The 22,401-nt window shown below is 53.7% G+C and overlaps 1 protein-coding gene across 2 annotated transcripts in view; it reads right to left on the bottom strand.

Moving 5' to 3' along the window:
* Nucleotides 1-2,603: 2,603 nt before the first annotated feature.
* Nucleotides 2,604-22,401, bottom strand: part of ZNHIT1 (zinc finger HIT-type containing 1) — a 44,146-nt gene continuing 24,348 nt past the window's right edge. For both annotated transcript variants that reach the window (XM_073547168.1, XM_073547167.1), the window contains exons 2-5: nucleotides 4,426-4,593; nucleotides 4,139-4,218; nucleotides 2,799-2,968; nucleotides 2,604-2,718 (exon numbers count right to left, since the gene is read on the bottom strand). In XM_073547168.1, coding sequence (XP_073403269.1) covers nucleotides 2,697-2,718; nucleotides 2,799-2,968; nucleotides 4,139-4,218; nucleotides 4,426-4,593 — 440 coding nt within the window. In that variant the 3' untranslated portion in view covers nucleotides 2,604-2,696. The remainder of the gene's footprint in view (nucleotides 2,719-2,798; nucleotides 2,969-4,138; nucleotides 4,219-4,425; nucleotides 4,594-22,401) is intronic.

Below are 22,401 nucleotides of genomic sequence, written 5' to 3' on the forward strand. Positions count from 1 at the left end.
GCAGCTGCACCCCCCTCCTCTGTGATTATACTGTATGCTGCAGCTGCATCCCCTCCTCTGTGATTATACTGTATACTGCAGCTGCATCCCCCTCCTCTGTGATTATACTGTATACTGCAGCTGCATCCCCCTCCTCTGTGATTATACTGTATACTGCAGCTGCACCCCCCTCCTCTGTGATTATACTGTATACTGCAGCTGTATCCCCCTCCTCTGTGATTATACTGTATACTGCAGCTGCATCCCCCTCCTCTGTGATTATACTGTATACTGCAGCTGCACCCCCCTCCTCTGTGATTATACTGTATACTGCAGCTGCACCCCCCTCCTCTGTGATTATACTGCATACTGCAGCTGCACCCCCCTCCTCTGTGATTATACTGCATACTGCAGCTGCATCCCCCTCCTCTGTGATTATACTGTATTCTGCAGCTGCATTCCCCTCCTCTGTGATTATACTGTATACTGCAGCTGCATCCCCCTCCTCTGTGATTATACTGTATACTGCAGCTGCACCCCCTCCTCTGTGATTATACTGTATACTGCAGCTGCACCCCCCTCCTCTGTGATTATACTGTATACTGCAGCTGCACCCCCTCCTCTGTGATTATACTGCATACTGCAGCTGCATCCCCCTCTTCTGTGATTATACTGTATTCTGCAGCTGCATTCCCCTCCTCTGTGATTATACTGTATACTGCAGCTGCACCCCCCTCCTCTGTGATTATACTGTATACTGCAGCTGCACCCCCCTCCTGTGATTATACTGTATACTGCAGCTGCATCCCCCTCCTCTGTGATTATACTGTATACTGCAGCTGCATCCCCCTCCTCTGTGATTATACTGTATACTGCAGCTGCACCCCCCTCCTCTGTGATTATACTGTATACTGCAGCTGCATCCCCTCCTCTGTGATTATACTGTATACTGCAGCTGTATCCCCCTCCTCTGTGATTATACTGTATACTGCAGCTGCATCCCCCTCCTCTGTGATTATACTGTATACTGCAGCTGCATCCCCCTCCTCTGTGATTATACTGTATACTGCAGCTGCACCCCCCTCCTCTGTGATTATACTGTATACTGCAGCTGCACCCCCCTCCTCTGTGATTATACTGTATACTGCAGCTGCACCCCCCTCCTCTGTGATTATACTGTATGCTGCAGCTGCATCCCCTCCTCTGTGATTATACTGTATACTGCAGCTGTATCCCCCTCCTCTGTGATTATACTGTATACTGCAGCTGCATCCCCCTCCTCTGTGATTATACTGTATACTGCAGCTGCATCCCCCTCCTCTGTGATTATACTGTATACTGCAGCTGCACCCCCCTCCTCTGTGATTATACTGTATACTGCAGCTGTATCCCCCTCCTCTGTGATTATACTGTATACTGCAGCTGTATCCCCCTCCTCTGTGATTATACTGTATACTGCAGCTGTACCCCCTCCTCTGTGATTATACTGTATACTGCAGCTGCACCCCCCTCCTCTGTGATTATACTGTATACTGCAGCTGCACCCCCCTCCTCTGTGATTATACTGTATACTGCAGCTGCACCCCCTCCTCTGTGATTATACTGTATACTGCAGCTGCATCCCCCTCCTCTGTGATTATACTGTATACTGCAGCTGCACCCCCTCCTCTGTGATTATACTGTATACTGCAGCTGTATCCCCCTCCTCTGTGATTATACTGTATACTGCAGCTGCATCCCCCTCCTCTGTGATTATACTGTATACTGCAGCTGCATCCCCCTCCTCTGTGATTATACTGTATACTGCAGCTGCATCCCCCTCCTCTGTGATTATACTGTATACTGCAGCTGCACCCCCCTCCTCTGTGATTATACTGTATACTGCAGCTGCACCCTCCTCCTCTGTGATTATACTGTATACTGCAGCTGCACCCCCCTCCTCTGTGATTATACTGTATACTGCAGCTACATCCCCCTCCTCTGTGATTATACTGTATACTGCAGCTGCACCCCCCTCCTCTGTGATTACACTGTATACTGCAGCTGTATCCCCCTCCTCTGTGATTATACTGTATACTGCAGCTGCATCCCCCTCCTCTGTGATTATACTGTATACTGCAGCTGCACCCCCCTCCTCTGTGATTATACTGTATACTGCAGCTGCACCTCCCTCCTCTGTGATTATACTGTATACTGCAGCTGCACCCCCCTCCTCTGTGATTATACTGTATACTGCAGCTGCACCCCCCTCCTCTGTGATTACACTGTATACTGCAGCTGTATCCCCCTCCTCTGTGATTATACTGTATACTGCAGCTGCATCCCCCTCCTCTGTGATTATACTGTATACTGCAGCTGCACCCCCCTCCTCTGTGATTATACTGTATACTGCAGCTGCACCCCCACTCCTCTGTGATTATACTGTATACTGCAGCTGCATCCCCCTCCTGTGTTGATTATATACATATGCTGCAGCAGGGTGTATATATATATAAATAGTAGAGCAGGAGACCTTCCGCTGACCGCACACATGGCGGTGAGAGGCCGCATTACTGGCTCACTGATCATTCTACCATTACGCCGCAGTCCTCGCACAGACGACAGATCCGCGGAGCCGGAGAAGCTTCACAAGTAACAAAACATCAAGGTTTATTGAGAAATAAAATCTCCAGACACAAATAAATGTATTTACAGGAATGGCTCGACCACCGCTGCCATCACACCGTCCACTTCAGGCACCTGCGACATAGACAAGGAAGGGTTAAAGAGGAAATCAGTGGCGGGGGGGGGGGGGATCAAGGTGGGCGAAGCTTCCTCACCTGGTCTCCTGGTGAGTCCCCAGACACTTCACACAGCAGTAGCGCGCCCCGCAGGACACACAGCAGTAGTGCGAGGGGAAGCCACACACCGAGCAGAAGTGACGCTGCGGGAAGCTGGAGGCCGGGGAGCAGGCGGTCAGGTAGTTAGGGCCCTCCGAGACGCTCAGGTTCTGGAAGAGAGGAAATGTCAGCAGAGTGTGGCCCCCGCCCCAATCAGGGCGAGAGAAGGGGGCTGCGAGCCCACCCCCAGCAGGCCGAGAGTAGGGGGATGTGAGCCCACCCCCAGGAGGCCGAGAGTAGGGGGTCTGTGAGCCCACCCTCAGCAGGGCGAAAGGAGGGGTCTGTGAGCCCACCCCCATCAGGCCGAGAGTAGGGGGGTCTGTGAGCCCACTCCCAGGAGGGCGAGAGTAGGGGGATGTGAGCCCACCCCCAGCAGGCCGAGAGTAGGGGGTCTGTGAGCCTACCCCCCAGCAGGCTGAGAGTAGGGGGGTCTGTGAGCCTACCCCCAGGAGGGTGAGAGTAGGGGGATGTGAGCCCACCCCCAGCAGGCCGAGAGTAGGGGGATGTGAGCCCACCCCCAGCAGGGCGAGAGTAGGGGGATGTGAGCCCACCCCCAGCAGGCCGAGAGTAGGGGGGTCTGTGAGCCCACCCCCAGCAGGCCGAGAGTAGGGGGTCTGTGAGCCTACCCCCAGCAGGCCGAGAGTAGGGGGATGTGAGCCCACCCCCAGCAGGGCGAGACTAGGGGGATGTGAGCCCACTCCCAGCAGGGCGAGAGTAGGGGGGTCTGTGAGCCCACCCCCAGCAGGCCGAGAGTAGGGGGTCTGTGAGCCTACCCCCAGCAGGCCGAGAGTAGGGGGTCTGTGAGCCTACCCCCAGCAGGCCGAGAGTAGGGGGATGTGAGCCCACCCCCAGCAGGCCGAGAGTAGGGGGTTTGTGAGCCCACCCCCAGCAGGCCGAGAGTAGGGGGATGTGAGCCCACCCCCAAGGAGGGTAAGAGTAGAGGGTCTATGAGCCCACCCCCAGCAGGGCAACAATAGGGGGTCTGTGAGCCCGCCCTCAGCAGGGCGAAAGGAGGGGGCTGTGAGCCCACCCCCAGCAGGGCGAGAATTGGTCTGTGAGCCCACCCCCAGCAGGGCAATAGTAGGGGGTCTGTGAGCCAACCCCCAGCAGGGCGAGAGTAGGGGGATGAGACCATGCCCCCCACAGAGCAAGAGTAGGGGGATGTGAGCCCACCCACAGAAAGGCGAGAGTAGGGGGTCTGTGATCCCACCTCAGCACAAAGAGAAGGGGTCTGTGAGCCCACCCCCAGCTGGGTGAGAGAAGGGGGCTGTGACACCCACCTGCTCCTCTAGAAGCGCCTGGAAGTTCTTGCGGAATCGCAGCTTGAAGTGATCGCCCCGCGTTTTCTTCTTCTTCTTCCCTGTGGATGTAATGACAACAGTTATTATGCTTTTCCACCACCGGGTGGCAGCAGCGCACTCGCTGCTCCTGTGATTACACTACAGCATCACCTATTATGTGCGGAGGATGGGAGTTATTCCCCGTCCAGGGCCACTGCTCAGGCGGACATCCCACCCAGCCCTATGTGAACATGGCTGCAGCTAGTGTCCTCTGGTATCAGCCTCACCCGTCTCGTGGTCATCGTCGAACTGCGGCAGCCTCTTCAGCTGGGGGAGGTTGGCGTGAGGGTCGTCCTGGAAGTTGTCCTTCTCCAGCGCCTCCAGCTGCCGGGTCAGACGCCGCTGCCGCGTGGCCGAGTCCAGCACTCGCCGCTGCGAGGGGTCATTGGAGCGCACTGTGGGGATGAGATACAGAGAGGGATGAGATACAGAGGGATGAGATACTGTGGAAGATGAGACACAAGAGACGACGAGACGCAGGAGGGAACGAGACACAGGAAAAAGATGAGACACCGGAGAGGACGAGACACCGGAGAGGAAGAGACACGGGAGGGGACGAAACAGCAGAGGACGAGACACAGCAGAGGACGAGACACAGCAGAGGACGAGACAAACAGGAGAGGACGAGACACAGCAGAGGACGAGACACAGCAGAGGACGAGACACAGCAGAGGACGAGACACAGCAGAGGACGAGACACAGCAGAGGACGAGACACAGCAGAGGACGAGACACAGCAGAGGACGAGACACAGCAGAGGACGAGACACAGCAGAGGACGAGACACAGCGCAGAGGACGAGACACAGCGCAGAGGACGAGACACAGCGCAGAGGACGAGACACAGCGCAGAGGACGAGACACAGCGCAGAGGACGAGACACAGCGCAGAGGACGAGACACAGCAGAGGACGAGACACGGGAGAGGACGAGACACGGGAGAGGACGAGACACGGGAGAGGACGAGACACACAGGAGACGAGACACGGGAGAGGACGAGACGCAGGAGGGAACGAGACACAGGAAGAAGATGAGACACCGGAGAGGACGAGACACAGCAGAGCACGAGACACAGCAGAGGACGAGACACAGCAGAGGACGAGACACAGCAGAGGACGAGACACAGCAGAGGACGAGACACACAGGAGACGAGACACGGGAGGGGACGAGACGCAGGAGGGAACGAGACACAGGAAGAAGATGAGACACCGGAGAGGACGAGACACAGCAGAGGACGAGACACAGCAGAGGACGAGACACGGGAGGGGACGAGACACGGGAGGGGACGAGACACGGGAGGGGACGAGACACGGGAGGGGACGAGACACGGGAGGGGACGAGACACGGGAGGGGACGAGACACGGGAGGGGACGAGACACGGCAGAGGACGAGACACGGCAGAGGACGAGACACGGCAGAGGACGAGACACGGCAGAGGACGAGACACGGCAGAGGACGAGACACGGGAGAGGACGAGACACGGGAGAGGACGAGACACAGCAGAGGACGAGACACAGCAGAGGACGAGACACAGCAGAGGACGAGACACACAGGAGAGGACGAGACACAGGAGGGGACAAGACACAGCAGAGGACGAGACACAGCAGAGGACGAGACACGGGAGGGGACGAGACACAGCAGAGGAAGAGACAAACAGGAGAGGACGAGACACAGCAGAGGACGAGACACAGCAGAGGACGAGACACACAGCAGAGGACGAGACGAGACACGGGAGAGGACGAAACACACAGGAGAGGACGAGACACAGCAGAGGACGAGACACGGCAGAGGACGAGACACGGCAAAGGACGAGACACGGCAAAGGACGAGACACGGCAAAGGACGAGACACGGGAGGGGACGAGACACGGGAGGGGACGAGACACGGGAGGGGACGAGACACGGGAGGGGACGAGACACGGGAGGGGACGAGACACGGGAGGGGACGAGACACGGGAGAGGACGAGACACGGGAGGGGACGAGACACAGCAGAGGACGAGACACGGCAGAGGACGAGACACGGCAGAGGACGAGACACGGCAGAGGAAGAGACACGGCAGAGGACGAGACACGGCAGAGGACGAGACACGGCAGAGGACGAGACACGGCAGAGGATGAGACACGGCAGAGGACGAGACACGGCAGAGGACGAGACACGGGAGAGGACGAGACACGGCAGAGGACGAGACACGGCAGAGGACGAGACACGGCAGAGGACGAGACACGGCAAAGGACGAGACACACAGGAGAGGACAAGACACGGGAGGGGACAAGACACAGCAGAGGACGAGACACAGCAAAGGACGAGACACAGCAGAGGACGAGACACAGCAGAGGACGAGACACACAGGAGAGGACAAGACACGGGAGGGGACAAGACACAGCAGAGGACGAGACACAGCAAAGGACGAGACACAGCAAAGGACGAGACACACAGGAGAGGACAAGACACGGGAGGGGACAAGACAGCAGAGGAAGAGACACAGCAGAGGATGAGACATGGGAGGGGACGAGACACAGCAGAGGAAGAGACAAACAGGAGAGGACGAGACACAGCAGAGGACGAGACACACAGCAGAGGACGAGACACACAGCAGAGGACGAGACGAGACACGGGAGAGGACGAGACACGGGAGAGGACGAAACACACAGGAGAGGACGAGACACGGCGGAGGACGAGACACGGCAGAGGACGAGACACACAGGAGAGGACGAGACACACAGGAGAGGACGAGACACACAGGAGAGGGCGAGACACAGCAGAGGGCGAGACACAGCAGAGGGCGAGACACAGCAGAGGACGAGACACAGCAGAGGACGAGACACAGCAGAGGACGAGACATAGCAGAGGACGAGACACACAGGAGACGAGACACGGGAGGGGACGAGACGCGGGAGGGAACGAGACACAGGAAGAAGATGAGACACCGGAGAGGACGAGACACAGCAGAGGACGAGACACGGGAGGGGACGAGACACGGGAGGGGACGAGACACGGGAGGGGACGAGACACGGGAGGGGACGAGACACGGGAGGGGACGAGACACGGCAGAGGACGAGACACGGCAGAGGACGAGACACGGCAGAGGACGAGACACGGCAGAGGACGAGACACGGCAGAGGACGAGACACAGCAGAGGATGAGACACAGCAGAGGACGAGACACACAGGAGAGGACGAGACACAGCAGAGGACGAGACACAGCAAAGGACGAGACACGGGAGGGGACGAGACACAGCAGAGGAAGAGACAAACAGGAGAGGACGAGACACAGCAGAGGACGAGACACAGCAGAGGACGAGACACACAGCAGAGGACGAGACGAGACACGGGAGAGGACGAAACACACAGGAGAGGACGAGACACAGCAGAGGACGAGACACGGCAGAGGACGAGACACGGCAGAGGACGAGACACGGCAGAGGACGAGACACGGCAGAGGACGAGACACGGGAGGGGACGAGACACGGGAGGGGACGAGACACGGGAGGGGACGAGACACGGGAGGGGACGAGACACGGGAGAGGACGAGACACGGCAGAGGAAGAGACACGGCAGAGGACGAGACACGGCAGAGGACGAGACACGGCAGAGGACGAGACACGGCAGAGGACGAGACACGGGAGAGGACGAGACACGGCAGAGGACGAGACACGGCAGAGGACGAGACACGGCAGAGGACGAGACACACAGGAGAGGACGAGACACGGGAGGGGACAAGACACAGCAGAGGACGAGACACAGCAAAGGACGAGACACAGCAGAGGACGAGACACAGCAGAGGACGAGACACAGCAGAGGACGAGACACAGCAGAGGACGAGACACACAGGAGAGGACAAGACACGGGAGGGGACAAGACACAGCAGAGGACGAGACACAGCAAAGGACGAGACACAGCAAAGGACGAGACACACAGGAGAGGACAAGACACGGGAGGGGACAAGACAGCAGAGGAAGAGACACAGCAGAGGATGAGACATGGGAGGGGACGAGACACAGCAGAGGAAGAGACAAACAGGAGAGGACGAGACACAGCAGAGGACGAGACACACAGCAGAGGACGAGACACACAGCAGAGGACGAGACGAGACACGGGAGAGGACGAGACACGGGAGAGGACGAAACACACAGGAGAGGACGAGACACGGCGGAGGACGAGACACGGCACAGGACGAGACACGGCAGAGGACGAGACACGGCAGAGGACGAGACACGGCAGAGGACGAGACACGGCAGAGGACGAGACACACAGGAGAGGACGAGACACACAGGAGAGGACGAGACACACAGGAGAGGACGAGACACACAGGAGAGGACGAGACACACAGGAGAGGGCGAGACACAGCAGAGGGCGAGACACAGCAGAGGGCGAGACACAGCAGAGGACGAGACACAGCAGAGGACGAGACACAGCAGAGGACGAGACACAGCAGAGGACGAGACACAGCAGAGGACGAGACACACAGGAGACGAGACACGGGAGGGGACGAGACGCGGGAGGGAACGAGACACAGGAAGAAGATGAGACACCGGAGAGGACGAGACACAGCAGAGGACGAGACACGGGAGGGGACGAGACACGGGAGGGGACGAGACACACAGGAGAGGACGAGACACACAGGAGAGGACGAGACACACAGGAGAGGACGAGACACGGCAGAGGACGAGACACACAGGAGAGGACGAGACACACAGGAGAGGACGAGACACACAGGAGAGGACGAGACACACAGGAGAGGACGAGACACACAGGAGAGGACGAGACACACAGGAGAGGACGAGACACACAGGAGAGGACGAGACACAAAGGAGAGGACGAGACACAAAGGAGAGGACGAGACACACAGGAGAGGACGAGACACTCAGGAGAGGACGAGACACACAGGAGAGGACGAGACACACAGGAGAGGACGAGACACACAGGAGAGGACGAGACACACAGGAGAGGACGAGACACAAAGGAGAGGACGAGACACACAGGAGAGGACGAGACACTCAGGAGAGGACGAGACACACAGGAGAGGACGAGACACACAGGAGAGGACGAGACACAGCAGAGGACGAGACACAGCAGAGGACGAGACACGCAGGAGAGGACGAGACACAGCAGAGGACGAGACACAGCAGAGGACGAGACACAGCAGAGGACGAGACAGCAGAGGACGAGACACAGCAGAGGACGAGACACACAGGAGAGGACGAGACACACAGGAGAGGACGAGACACACAGGAGAGGACGAGACACACAGGAGAGGACGAGACACACAGGAGAGGACGAGACACAGCAGAGGACGAGACACGCAGGAGAGGACGAGACACAGCAGAGGACGAGACACAGCAGAGGACGAGACACGGCAGAGGACGAGACACGGCAAAGGACGAGACACACAGGAGAGGACAAGACACGGGAGGGGACAAGACACAGCAGAGGACGAGACACAGCAGAGGACGAGACACAGCAAAGGACGAGACACAGCAAAGGACGAGACACACAGGAGAGGACAAGACACGGGAGGGGACAAGACAGCAGAGGAAGAGACACACAGCAGAGGAAGAGACACAGCAGAGGACGAGACACAGCAGAGGACGAGACACAGCAGAGGACGAGACACACAGCAGAGGACGAGACACACAGCAGAGGACGAGACACAGCAGAGGACGAGACACAGCAGAGGACGAGACACAGCAGAGGACGAGACACACAGCAGAGGAAGAGACACAGCAGAGGACGAGACACACAGCAGAGGACGAGACACACAGGAGAGGACGAGACACAGGAGAGGAAGAGACAGGAGAGGACGAGACGCAGGAGGGAACGAGACACAGCAGAGGACGAGACACAGCAGAGGACGAGACACAGCAGAGGACGAGACACACAGGAGAGGACGAGACACACAGGAGAGGACGAGACACACAGGAGAGGACGAGACACACAGGAGAGGACGAGACACACAGGAGAGGACGAGACACACAGGAGAGGACGAGACACAAAGGAGAGGACGAGACACTCAGGAGAGGACGAGACACACAGGAGAGGACGAGACACTCAGGAGAGGACGAGACACACAGGAGAGGACGAGACACACAGGAGGACGAGACACACAGGAGAGGACGAGACACAGCAGAGGACGAGACACAGCAGAGGACGAGACACGCAGGAGAGGACGAGACACAGCAGAGGACGAGACACAGCAGAGAACGAGACAGCAGAGGACGAGACACAGCAGAGGACGAGACACAGCAGAGGACGAGACACAGCAGAGGACGAGACACGGGAGAGGACGAAACACGGGAGGGGACGAAACACGGGAGGGGACGAGACACGGGAGAGGACGAGACACGGAATAGGACGAGACACGGAAGAGGACGAGACACGGCAGGGGACGAGACACGGCAGGGGACGAGACACGGGAGGGGACGAGACACGGGAGGGGACGAGACACGGGAGGGGACGAGACACGGGAGGGGACGAGACACACAGGAGAGGACGAGACACACAGGAGAGGACGAGACACAGGAGAGGACGAGACACAGGAGAGGACGAGACACAGCAGAGGACGAGACACAGCAGAGGACGAGACACAGCAGAGGACGAGACACAGCAGAGGACAAGACAGCAGAGGACGAGACACGGGAGAGGACGAGACACACAGGAGAGGACGAGACACACAGGAGAGGACGAGACACACAGGAGAGAACGAGACACACAGGAGAGAACGAGACACACAGGAGGGCAGCACGGTGGCTCAGTGGAGCACTTGGTTCGAATCCCACCAAGGACAACATCTGCAAGGAGTTTGTATGTTCTCCCCGTGCTTGCGTGGGTTTCCTCCGGGTTCTCCGGTTTCCTCCCACATTCAAAAGACATACTGATAGGGAATATAGATTGTGAGCCCCATCGGGGACAGCGATGATAATGTGTGCAAATTGTAAAGCGCTGCGGAATATGTTAGCGCTATATAAAAATAAAGATTATTATTATATTATAGGAGAGGACGAGACACAGCACGGGAAGGAGACACGGCAGGGGACGAGACACGTGATAGGACGAGACACGGGTGAGGATGAGACACGGGAGAGGACGAAACACACACAGGAGAGGACGAGACACACAGGAGAGGACGAGACACACAGGAGAGGACGAGACACAGCAGAGGACGAGACACACAGGAGAGGACGAGACACACAGGAGAGGACGAGACACAAAGGAGAGGACGAGACACACAGGAGAGGACGAGACACACAGAAGAGGACGAGACACACAGGAGAGGACGAGACACACAGGAGAGGAGGAGACACAGCAGAGGAGGAGACACAGCAGAGGAGGAGACACAGCAGAGGACGAGACACAGCAGAGGACGAGACACAGCAGAGGACGAGACAAACAGGAAAGGACGAGACACGGGAGAGGAAGAGACAAAGGAGAGGACGAGACACAGGAGAGGAAGAGACACAGGAGAGGAAGAGACACAGCAGAGGAAGAGACACAGCAGAGGAAGAGACACAGCAGAGGAAGAGACAAACAGGAGAGGACGAGACACAGCAGAGGACTAGACACGGGAGAGGACGAGACACGGGAGAGGACGAGACACAGCAGAGGACGAGACACAGCAGAGGAAGAGACACGGCAGAGGAAGAGACACGGCAGAAGAAGAGACACAGCAGAGGACGAGACACAGCAGAGGACGAGACACAGCAGAGGACGAGACACAGCAGAGGAAGAGACACAGCAGAGGAAGAGACACACAGGAGAGGAAGAGACACACAGGAGAGGAAGAGACACACAGGAGAGGAAGAGACACGGCAGAGGAAGAGACACGGCAGAGGAAGAGACACGGCAGAGGACGAGACACGGCAGAGGAAGAGACACGGCAGAGGAAGAGACACGGCAGAGGAAGAGACACGGAAGAGGACGAGACACTGGAGAGGAAGAGACACACAGCAGAGGACGAGACACGGGAGAGGACGTGACACTGCAGACGAGACACTGCAGAGGACGAGACACTGCAGAGGGCGAATCAAAGCAGAGGACGAGACACAGGAGAGGACGAGACACAGCAGAGGAAGAGACACACAGGAGAGGACGAGACACAGCATAGGAAGAGACACGGCAGAGAAAGAGACACGGCAGAGAAAGAGACACGGCAGAGAAAGAGACACGGCAGAGAAAGAGACACGGCAGAGAAAGAGACACGGCAGAGAAAGAGACACAGGAGAGGACGAGACACAGGAGAGGACGAGACACAGGAGAGGACGAGACACAGGAGAGGACGAGACACGGCAGAGGACGCGACACGGCAGAGGACTAGACACGGGAGGGGACGGGACGCGGGAGGGGACGAGACGCGGGAGGGGACGAGACGCGGGAGGGGACGAGACACGGGAAGGGGCGAGACACGGGATAGGAATAGATACACGGCTCAGCAGTCAGTATCACACAGGAGAGGATTAGATGCACGGCTCAGCAGTGAGTATCACACAGGAGAGGATTAGATACACGGCTCAGCAGACAGTATCACACAGGATAGGATTAGATACACGGCTCAGCAGTCAGTATCACACAGGAGAGGATTAGATACAAGGCTCAGCAGTCAGTATGACACAGGAGAGGATTAGATACACGGCTCAGCAGTCAGTATCACACAGGAAAGGATTAGATACACGGCTCAGCAGTCAGTATCACACAGGATAGGATTAGATACACGACTCAGCAGTCAGTATCACACAGGAGAGGATTAGATAAACGGCTCAGCAGTCAGTTTCACACAGGATAGGATTAGATACACGCCTCAGCAGTCAGTATCACACAGGAAAGGATAAGATACATGGCTCAGCAGTCAGTATCACACAGGAGAGGGTTAGATACACGGCTCAGAAGTCAGTATCACACAGGAAAGGATAAGATACACGGCTCAGCAGTCAGTATCACACAGGAGAGGGTTAGATACACAGCTCAGCAGTCAGTATCACACAGGATAGGATTAGATACACGGCTCAGCAGTCAGTATCACAGAGGAGAGGATTAGATACACGGCTCAGCAGTCAGTATCACACAGGACAGGATTAGATACACGGCTCAGCAGTCAGTATCACACAGGAGAGGATTAGATACACAGCTCAGCAGTCAGTATCACACAGGAGAGGATTAGATACATGGCTCAGCAGTCAGTATCACACAGGAGAGGATTAGATACATGGCTCAGCAGTCAATATCACACAGGAGAGGATTAGATACACGGCTCAGCAGTCAGAATCACACAGGATAGGATTAGATACACGGCTCAGCAGTCAGTATCACACAGGAGAGGATTAGATACATGGCTCAGCAGTCAGTATCACACAGGAAAGGATTAGATACACGACTCAGCAGTCAGTATCACACAGGATAGGATTAGATACACGGCTCAGCAGTCAGTATCACACAGGAGAGGATTAGATACATGGCTCAGCAGTCAATATCACACAGGAGGATTAGATACACGGCTCAGCAGTCAGTATCACACAGGATAGGATTAGATACACGGCTCAGAAGTCAGTATCACACAGGAGAGGATTAGATACAAGGCTCAGCAGTCAGTATCACACAGGAGAGGGTTAGATACATGGCTCAGCAGTCAGTATCACACAGGATAGGATTAGATACACGGCTCAGCAGACAGTATCACACAGGATAGGATTAGATACACGGCTCAGCAGTCAGTATCACACAGGAGAGGATTAGATACACGACTCAGCAGTCAGTATCACACAGGAGAGGATTAGATACACGGCTCAGCAGTCAGTATCACACAGGAGAGGATTAGATACACAGCTCAGCAGTCAGTATCACACAGGAGAGGATTAGATACATGGCTCAGCAGTCAGTATCACACAGGAGAGGATTAGATTAGATACACGGCTCAGCAGTCAGTATCACACAGGAGAGGATTAGATACACGGCTCAGCAGTCAGTATCACACAGGATAGGATTAGATACACAGCTCAGCAGTCAGTATCACACAGGAGAGGATTAGATACATGGCTCAGCAGTCAGTATCACACAGGATAGGATTAGATACACGGCTCAGCAGTCAGTATCACACAGGAGAGGGTTAGATACACGGCTCAGCAGACAGTGTCACACAGGATAGGATTAGATACACGGCTCAGCAGTCAGTATCACACAGGAGAGGATTAGATAGACGGCTCAGCAGTCAGTATCACACAGAATAGGATTAGATACACGGCTCAGCAGTCAGTATCACACAGGAGAGGGTTAGATACAGGGCTCAGCAGTCAGTATCACACAGGATAGGGTTAGATACACGGCTCAGCAGTCAGTATCACACAGGAGAGGATTAGATACAAGGCTCAGCAGTCAGTATCACACAGGAGAGGATTAGATACACGGCTCAGCAGCCAGTATCACACAAGATAGGATTAGATACACGGCTCAGCAGTCAGTATCACACAGGATAGGATTAGATACACGGCTCAGCAGTCAGTATCACACAGGATAAGATTAGATACACGGCTCAGCAGTCAGTATCACACAGGAGAGGATTAGATACAAGGCTCAGCAGTCAGTATCACACAGGACAGGATTAGATACGGAAGAGACACGGCAGAGGAAGAGACACGGCAGAGGATGAGACACGGCAGAGGAAGAGACACGGCAGAGGAAGAGACACGGCAGAGGAAGAGACACGGCAGAGGAAGAGACACGGCAGAGGAAGAGACACAGGAGAGGACGAGACACAGGAGAGGACGAGACACAGAAGAGGACGAGACACTGGAGAGGAAGAGACACAGGAGAGGACGAGACACAGGAGAGGAAGAGACACAGGAGAGGAAGAGACACAGGAGAGGACGAGACACAGGAGAGGACGAGACACTGGAGAGGAAGAGACACACAGCAGAGGACGAGACACGGGAGAGGACGAGACACTGCAGACGAGACACTGCAGAGGACGAGACACTGGAGAGGGCGAATCAAAGCAGAGGACGAGACACAGGAGAGGACGAGACACAGCAGAGGAAGAGACACGGCAGAGAAAGAGACACGGCAGAGAAAGAGACAAGGCAGAGAAAGAGACACGGCAGAGAAAGAGACACGGCAGAGAAAGAGACACGGCAGAGAAAGAGACACAGGAGAGGACGAGACACAGGAGAGGACGAGACACAGGAGAGGACGAGACACAGGAGAGGACGAGACACAGGAGAGGACGAGACACAGGAGAGGACGAGACACGGCAGAGGACGCGACACGGCAGAGGACTAGACACGGGAGGGGACGAGACGCGGGAGAGGACAGGATGCGGGAGGGGACGAGACACAGGAGAGGACGAGACACAGGACAGGACGAGACACAGGACAGGACGAGACACAGGAGGGGACGAGACACAGGAGAGGACGAGACACGGCAGAGGACGCGAAACGGCAGAGGACTAGACACGGGAGGGGACGAGACGCGGGAGAGGACAGGACGCGGGAGGGGACGAGACGCGGGAGAGGAATAGATACACGGCTCAGCAGTCAGTATCACACAGGAGAGGATTAGATGCACGGCTCAGCAGTCAGTATCACACAGGAGAGGATTAGATACACGACTCAGCAGTCAGTATCACACAGGAAAGGATTAGATACACGGCTCAGCAGTCAGTATCACACAGGATAGGATTAGATACACGGCTCAGCAGTCAGTATCACACAGGAGAGGATTAGATGCACGGCTCAGCAGTCAGTATCACACAGGAGAGGATTAGATACACGACTCAGCAGTCAGTATCACACAGGAAAGGATTAGATACACGGCTCAGCAGTCAGTATCACACAGGATAGGATTAGATACACGGCTCAGCAGTCAGTATCACACAGGAAAGGATTAGATACACGGCTCAGCAGTCAGTATCACACAGGATAGGATTAGATACACGACTCAGCAGTCAGTATCACACAGGAGAGGATTAGATAAACGGCTCAGCAGTCAGATTCACACAGGATAGGATTAGATACACGGCTCAGCAGTCAGTATCACACAGGAATGGATAAGATACACGGCTCAGCAGTCAGTATCACACAGGAGAGGGTTAGATACACGGCTCAGAAGTCAGTATCACACAGGAAAGGATAAGATACACGGCTCAGCAGTCAGTATCACACAGGAGAGGGTTAGATACACGGCTCAGCAGTCAGTATCACACAGGATAGGATTAGATACACAGCTCAGCAGTCAGTATCACACAGGATAGGATTAGATACACGGCTCAGCAGTCAGTATCACACAGGAGAGGATTAGATACACGGCTCAGCAGTCAGTATCACACAGGATAGGATTAGATACACAGCTCAGCAGTCAGTATCACACAGGAGAGGATTAGATACATGGCTCAGCAGTCAGTATCACACAGGATAGGATTAGATACACGGCTCAGCAGTCAGTATCACACAGGATAAGATTAGATACACGGCTCAGCAGTCAGTATCACACAGGAGAGGATTAGATAAACGGCTCAGTAGTCAGTTTCACACAGGATAGGATTAGATACACGGCTCAGCAGTCAGTATCACACAGGATAGGATTAGATACACGGCTCAGCAGTCAGTATCACACAGGATAGGATTAGATACACGGCTCAGCAGACAGTATCACACAGGATAGGATTAGATACACGGCTCTGCACACAGTATCACACAGGATAGGATTAGATACACGGCTCAGCAGTCAGTATCACACAGGAGAGGATTAGATACACGGCTCTGCAGTCAGTATCACACAGGAGAGGATTAGATACACGGCTCAGCACACAGTATCACACAGGATAGGATTAGATACACGGCTCAGCAGTCAGTATCACACAGGAGAGGATTAGATACAAGGCTCAGCAGTCAGTATCACACAGGAGAGGATTAGATACACGGCTCAGCAGTCAGTATCACACAGGAAAGGATTAGATACACGGCTCAGCAGTCAGTATCACACAGGATAGGATTAGATACACGACTCAGCAGTCAGTATCACACAGGAGAGGATTAGATAAACGGCTCAGCAGTCAGTATCACACAGGAATGGATAAGATACACGGCTCAGCAGTCAGTATCACACAGGAGAGGGTTAGATACACGGCTCAGCAGTCAGTATCACACAGGAAAGGATAAGATACACGGCTCAGCAGTCAGTATCACAAAGGAGAGGGTTAGATACACGGCTCAGCACTCAGTATCACACAGGAGAGGATTAGATACACAGCTCAGCAGTCAGTATCACACAGGAGAGGATTAGATACATGGCTCAGCAGTCAGTATCACACAGGATAGGATTAGATACACGGCTCAGCAGTCAATATCACACAGGAGAGGATTAGATACACGGCTCAGCAGTCAGTATCACACAGGATAGGATTAGATACACGGCTCAGCAGTCAGTATCACACAGGAGAGGATTAGATACATGGCTCAGCAGTCAGTATCACACAGGAAAGGATTAGATACAGGGCTCAGCAGTCAGTATCACACAGGATAGGATTAGATACACGGCTCAGCAGTCAGTATCACACAGGATAGGATTAGATAGACTGCTCAGCAGTCAGTATCACACAGTATAGGATTAGATACACGGCTCAGCAGTCAGTATCACACAGGAGAGGGTTAGATACACGGCTCAGCAGACAGTATCACACAGGATAGGATTAGATACACGGCTCAGCAGTCAGTATCACACAGGAGAGGGTTAGATACACGGCTCAGAAGTCAGTATCACACAGGAACGGATAAGATACACGGCTCAGCAGTCAGTATCACACAGGAGAGGGTTAGATACACGGCTCAGCAGTCAGTATCACACAGGAGAGGGTTAGATACACGGCTCAGCAGACAGTATCACACAGGAGAAGATTAGATACACGGCTCAGCAGTCAGTATCACACAGGAGAGGGTTAGATACATGGCTCAGCAGTCAGTATCACACAGGATAGGATTAGATACACGGCTCAGCAGACAGTATCACACAGGATAGGATTAGATACACGGCTCAGCAGTCAGTATCACACAGGACAGGATTAGATACACGGATCAGCAGCCAGTATCACACAGGAGAGGATTAGATACACAGCTCAGCAGTCAGTATCACACAGGAGAGGATTAGATACATGGCTCAGCAGACAGTATCACACAGGATAGGATTAGATACACGGCTCTGCACACAGTATCACACAGGATAGGATTAGATACACGGCTCAGCAGTCAGTATCACACAGGATAGGATTAGATACACGGCTCAGCAGTCAGTATCACACAGGATAAGATTAGATACACGGCTCAGCAGTCAGTATCACACAGGAGAGGATTAGATAAACGGCTCAGTAGTCAGTTTCACACAGGATAGGATTAGATACACGGCTCAGCAGTCAGTATCACACAGGATAGGATTAGATACACGGCTCAGCAGTCAGTATCACACAGGATAGGATTAGATACACGGCTCAGCAGACAGTATCACACAGGATAGGATTAGATACACGGCTCTGCACACAGTATCACACAGGATAGGATTAGATACACGGCTCAGCAGTCAGTATCACACAGGAGAGGATTAGATACACGGCTCTGCAGTCAGTATCACACAGGAGAGGATTAGATACACGGCTCAGCACACAGTATCACACAGGATAGGATTAGATACACGGCTCAGCAGTCAGTATCACACAGGAGAGGATTAGATACAAGGCTCAGCAGTCAGTATCACACAGGAGAGGATTAGATACACGGCTCAGCAGTCAGTATCACACAGGAAAGGATTAGATACACGGCTCAGCAGTCAGTATCACACAGGATAGGATTAGATACACGACTCAGCAGTCAGTATCACACAGGAGAGGATTAGATAAACGGCTCAGCAGTCAGTTTCACACAGGATAGGACAAGATACACGGCTCAGCAGTCAGTATCACACAGGAATGGATAAGATACACGGCTCAGCAGTCAGTATCACACAGGAGAGGGTTAGATACACGGCTCAGCAGTCAGTATCACACAGGAAAGGATAAGATACACGGCTCAGCAGTCAGTATCACAAAGGAGAGGGTTAGATACACGGCTCAGCACTCAGTATCACACAGGAGAGGATTAGATACACAGCTCAGCAGTCAGTATCACACAGGAGAGGATTAGATACATGGCTCAGCAGTCAGTATCACACAGGATAGGATTAGATACACGGCTCAGCAGTCAATATCACACAGGAGAGGATTAGATACACGGCTCAGCAGTCAGTATCACACAGGATAGGATTAGATACACGGCTCAGCAGTCAGTATCACACAGGAGAGGATTAGATACATGGCTCAGCAGTCAGTATCACACAGGAAAGGATTAGATACAGGGCTCAGCAGTCAGTATCACACAGGATAGGATTAGATACACGGCTCAGCAGTCAGTATCACACAGGATAGGATTAGATAGACTGCTCAGCAGTCAGTATCACACAGTATAGGATTAGATACACGGCTCAGCAGTCAGTATCACACAGGAGAGGGTTAGATACACGGCTCAACAGACAGTATCACACAGGATAGGATTAGATACACGGCTCAGCAGTCAGTATCACACAGGAGAGGGTTAGATACACGGCTCAGAAGTCAGTATCACACAGGAACGGATAAGATACACGGCTCAGCAGTCAGTATCACACAGGAGAGGGTTAGATACACGGCTCAGCAGTCAGTATCACACAGGAGAGGGTTAGATACACGGCTCAGCAGACAGTATCACACAGGAGAAGATTAGATACACGGCTCAGCAGTCAGTATCACACAGGAGAGGGTTAGATACATGGCTCAGCAGTCAGTATCACACAGGATAGGATTAGATACACGGCTCAGCAGACAGTATCACACAGGATAGGATTAGATACACGGCTCAGCAGTCAGTATCACACAGGACAGGATTAGATACACGGATCAGCAGCCAGTATCACACAGGAGAGGATTAGATACACAGCTCAGCAGTCAGTATCACACAGGAGAGGATTAGATACATGGCTCAGCAGTCAGTATCACACAGGAGAGGATTAGATTAGATACACGGCTCAGCAGTCAGTATCACACAGGAGAGGATTAGATACACGGCTCAGCAATCAGTATCACACAGGATAGGATTAGATACACAGCTCAGCAGTCAGTATCACACAGGAGAGGATTAGATACATGGCTCAGCAGTCAGTATCACACAGGAAAGGATTAGATACACGGCTCAGCAGTCAGTATCACACAGGATAGGATTAGATAGATGGCTCAGCAGTCAGTATCACACAGGATAGGATTAGATAGACGGCTCAGCAGTCAGTATCACACAGGAGAGGATTAGATACACGGCTCAGCAGTCAGTATCACACAGGAGAGGGTTAGATACACGACTCAGCAGACAGTATCACACAGGATAGGATTAGATACACGGCTCAGCAGTCAGTATCACACAGGAGAGGGTTAGATACACGGCTCAGCAGACAGCGTCACACAGGATAGGATTAGATACACGGCTCAGCAGTCAGTATCACACAGGAGAGGATTACATAGACGGCTCAGCAGTCAGTATCACACAGGATAGGATTAGATAGACTGCTCAGCAGTCAGTATCACACAGGATAGGATTAGATACACGGCTCAGCAGTCAGTATCACACAGGAGAGGGTTAGATACACGGCTCAGCAGACAGTATCACACAGGATAGGATTAGATACACGGCTCAGCAGTCAGTATCACACAGGAGAGGGTTAGATACACGGCTCAGAAGTCAGTATCACACAGGAACGGATAAGATACACGGCTCAGCAGTCAGTATCACACAGGAGAGGGTTAGATACACGGCTCAGCAGTCAGTATCACACAGGAGAGGGTTAGATACACGGCTCAGCAGACAGTATCACACAGGAGAAGATTAGATACACGGCTCAGCAGTCAGTATCACACAGGAGAGGGTTAGATACATGGCTCAGCAGTCAGTATCACACAGGATAGGATTAGATACACGGCTCAGCAGACAGTATCACACAGGATAGGATTAGATACACGGCTCAGCAGTCAGTATCACACAGGACAGGATTAGATACACGGATCAGCAGCCAGTATCACACAGGAGAGGATTAGATACACAGCTCAGCAGTCAGTATCACACAGGAGAGGATTAGATACATGGCTCAGCAGTCAGTATCACACAGGAGAGGATTAGATTAGATACACGGCTCAGCAGTCAGTATCACACAGGAGAGGATTAGATACACGGCTCAGCAATCAGTATCACACAGGATAGGATTAGATACACAGCTCAGCAGTCAGTATCACACAGGAGAGGATTAGATACATGGCTCAGCAGTCAGTATCACACAGGAAAGGATTAGATACACGGCTCAGCAGTCAGTATCACACAGGATAGGATTAGATAGATGGCTCAGCAGTCAGTATCACACAGGATAGGATTAGATAGACGGCTCAGCAGTCAGTATCACACAGGAGAGGATTAGATACACGGCTCAGCAGTCAGTATCACACAGGAGAGGGTTAGATACACGACTCAGCAGACAGTATCACACAGGATAGGATTAGATACACGGCTCAGCAGTCAGTATCACACAGGAGAGGGTTAGATACACGGCTCAGCAGACAGCGTCACACAGGATAGGATTAGATACACGGCTCAGCAGTCAGTATCACACAGGAGAGGATTACATAGACGGCTCAGCAGTCAGTATCACACAGGAGAGGATTAGATACACGGCTCAGCAGTCAGTATCACACAGGAGAGGGTTAGATACACGGCTCAGCAGTCAGTATCACACAGGATAGGGTTAGATACACGGCTCAGCAGTCAGTATCACACAGGAGAGGATTAGATACAAGGCTCAGCAGTCAGTATCACACAGGAGAGGATTAGATACACGGCTCAGCAGTCAGTATCACACAGGAGAGGGTTAGATACACGGCTCAGCAGACAGTATCACACAGGATAGGATTAGATACACGGCTCAGCAGTCAGTATCACACAGGATAGGATTAGATACATGGCTCAGCAGTCAGTATCATACAGGAGAGGATTAGATACACGGCTCAGCACACAGTATCACACAGGATAGGATTAGATACACGGCTCAGCAGTCAGTATCACACAGGAGAGGACTAGACACACGGCTCAGCAGTCAGTATCACACAGGAGAGGATTAAATACACAGCTCAGC

This window comes from Dendrobates tinctorius, unplaced genomic scaffold, assembly GCF_039654945.1.
Source record: "Dendrobates tinctorius isolate UK_male_01 unplaced genomic scaffold, ASM3965494v1 ptg000151l, whole genome shotgun sequence".
NCBI lineage: Eukaryota > Metazoa > Chordata > Amphibia > Anura > Dendrobatidae > Dendrobates > Dendrobates tinctorius.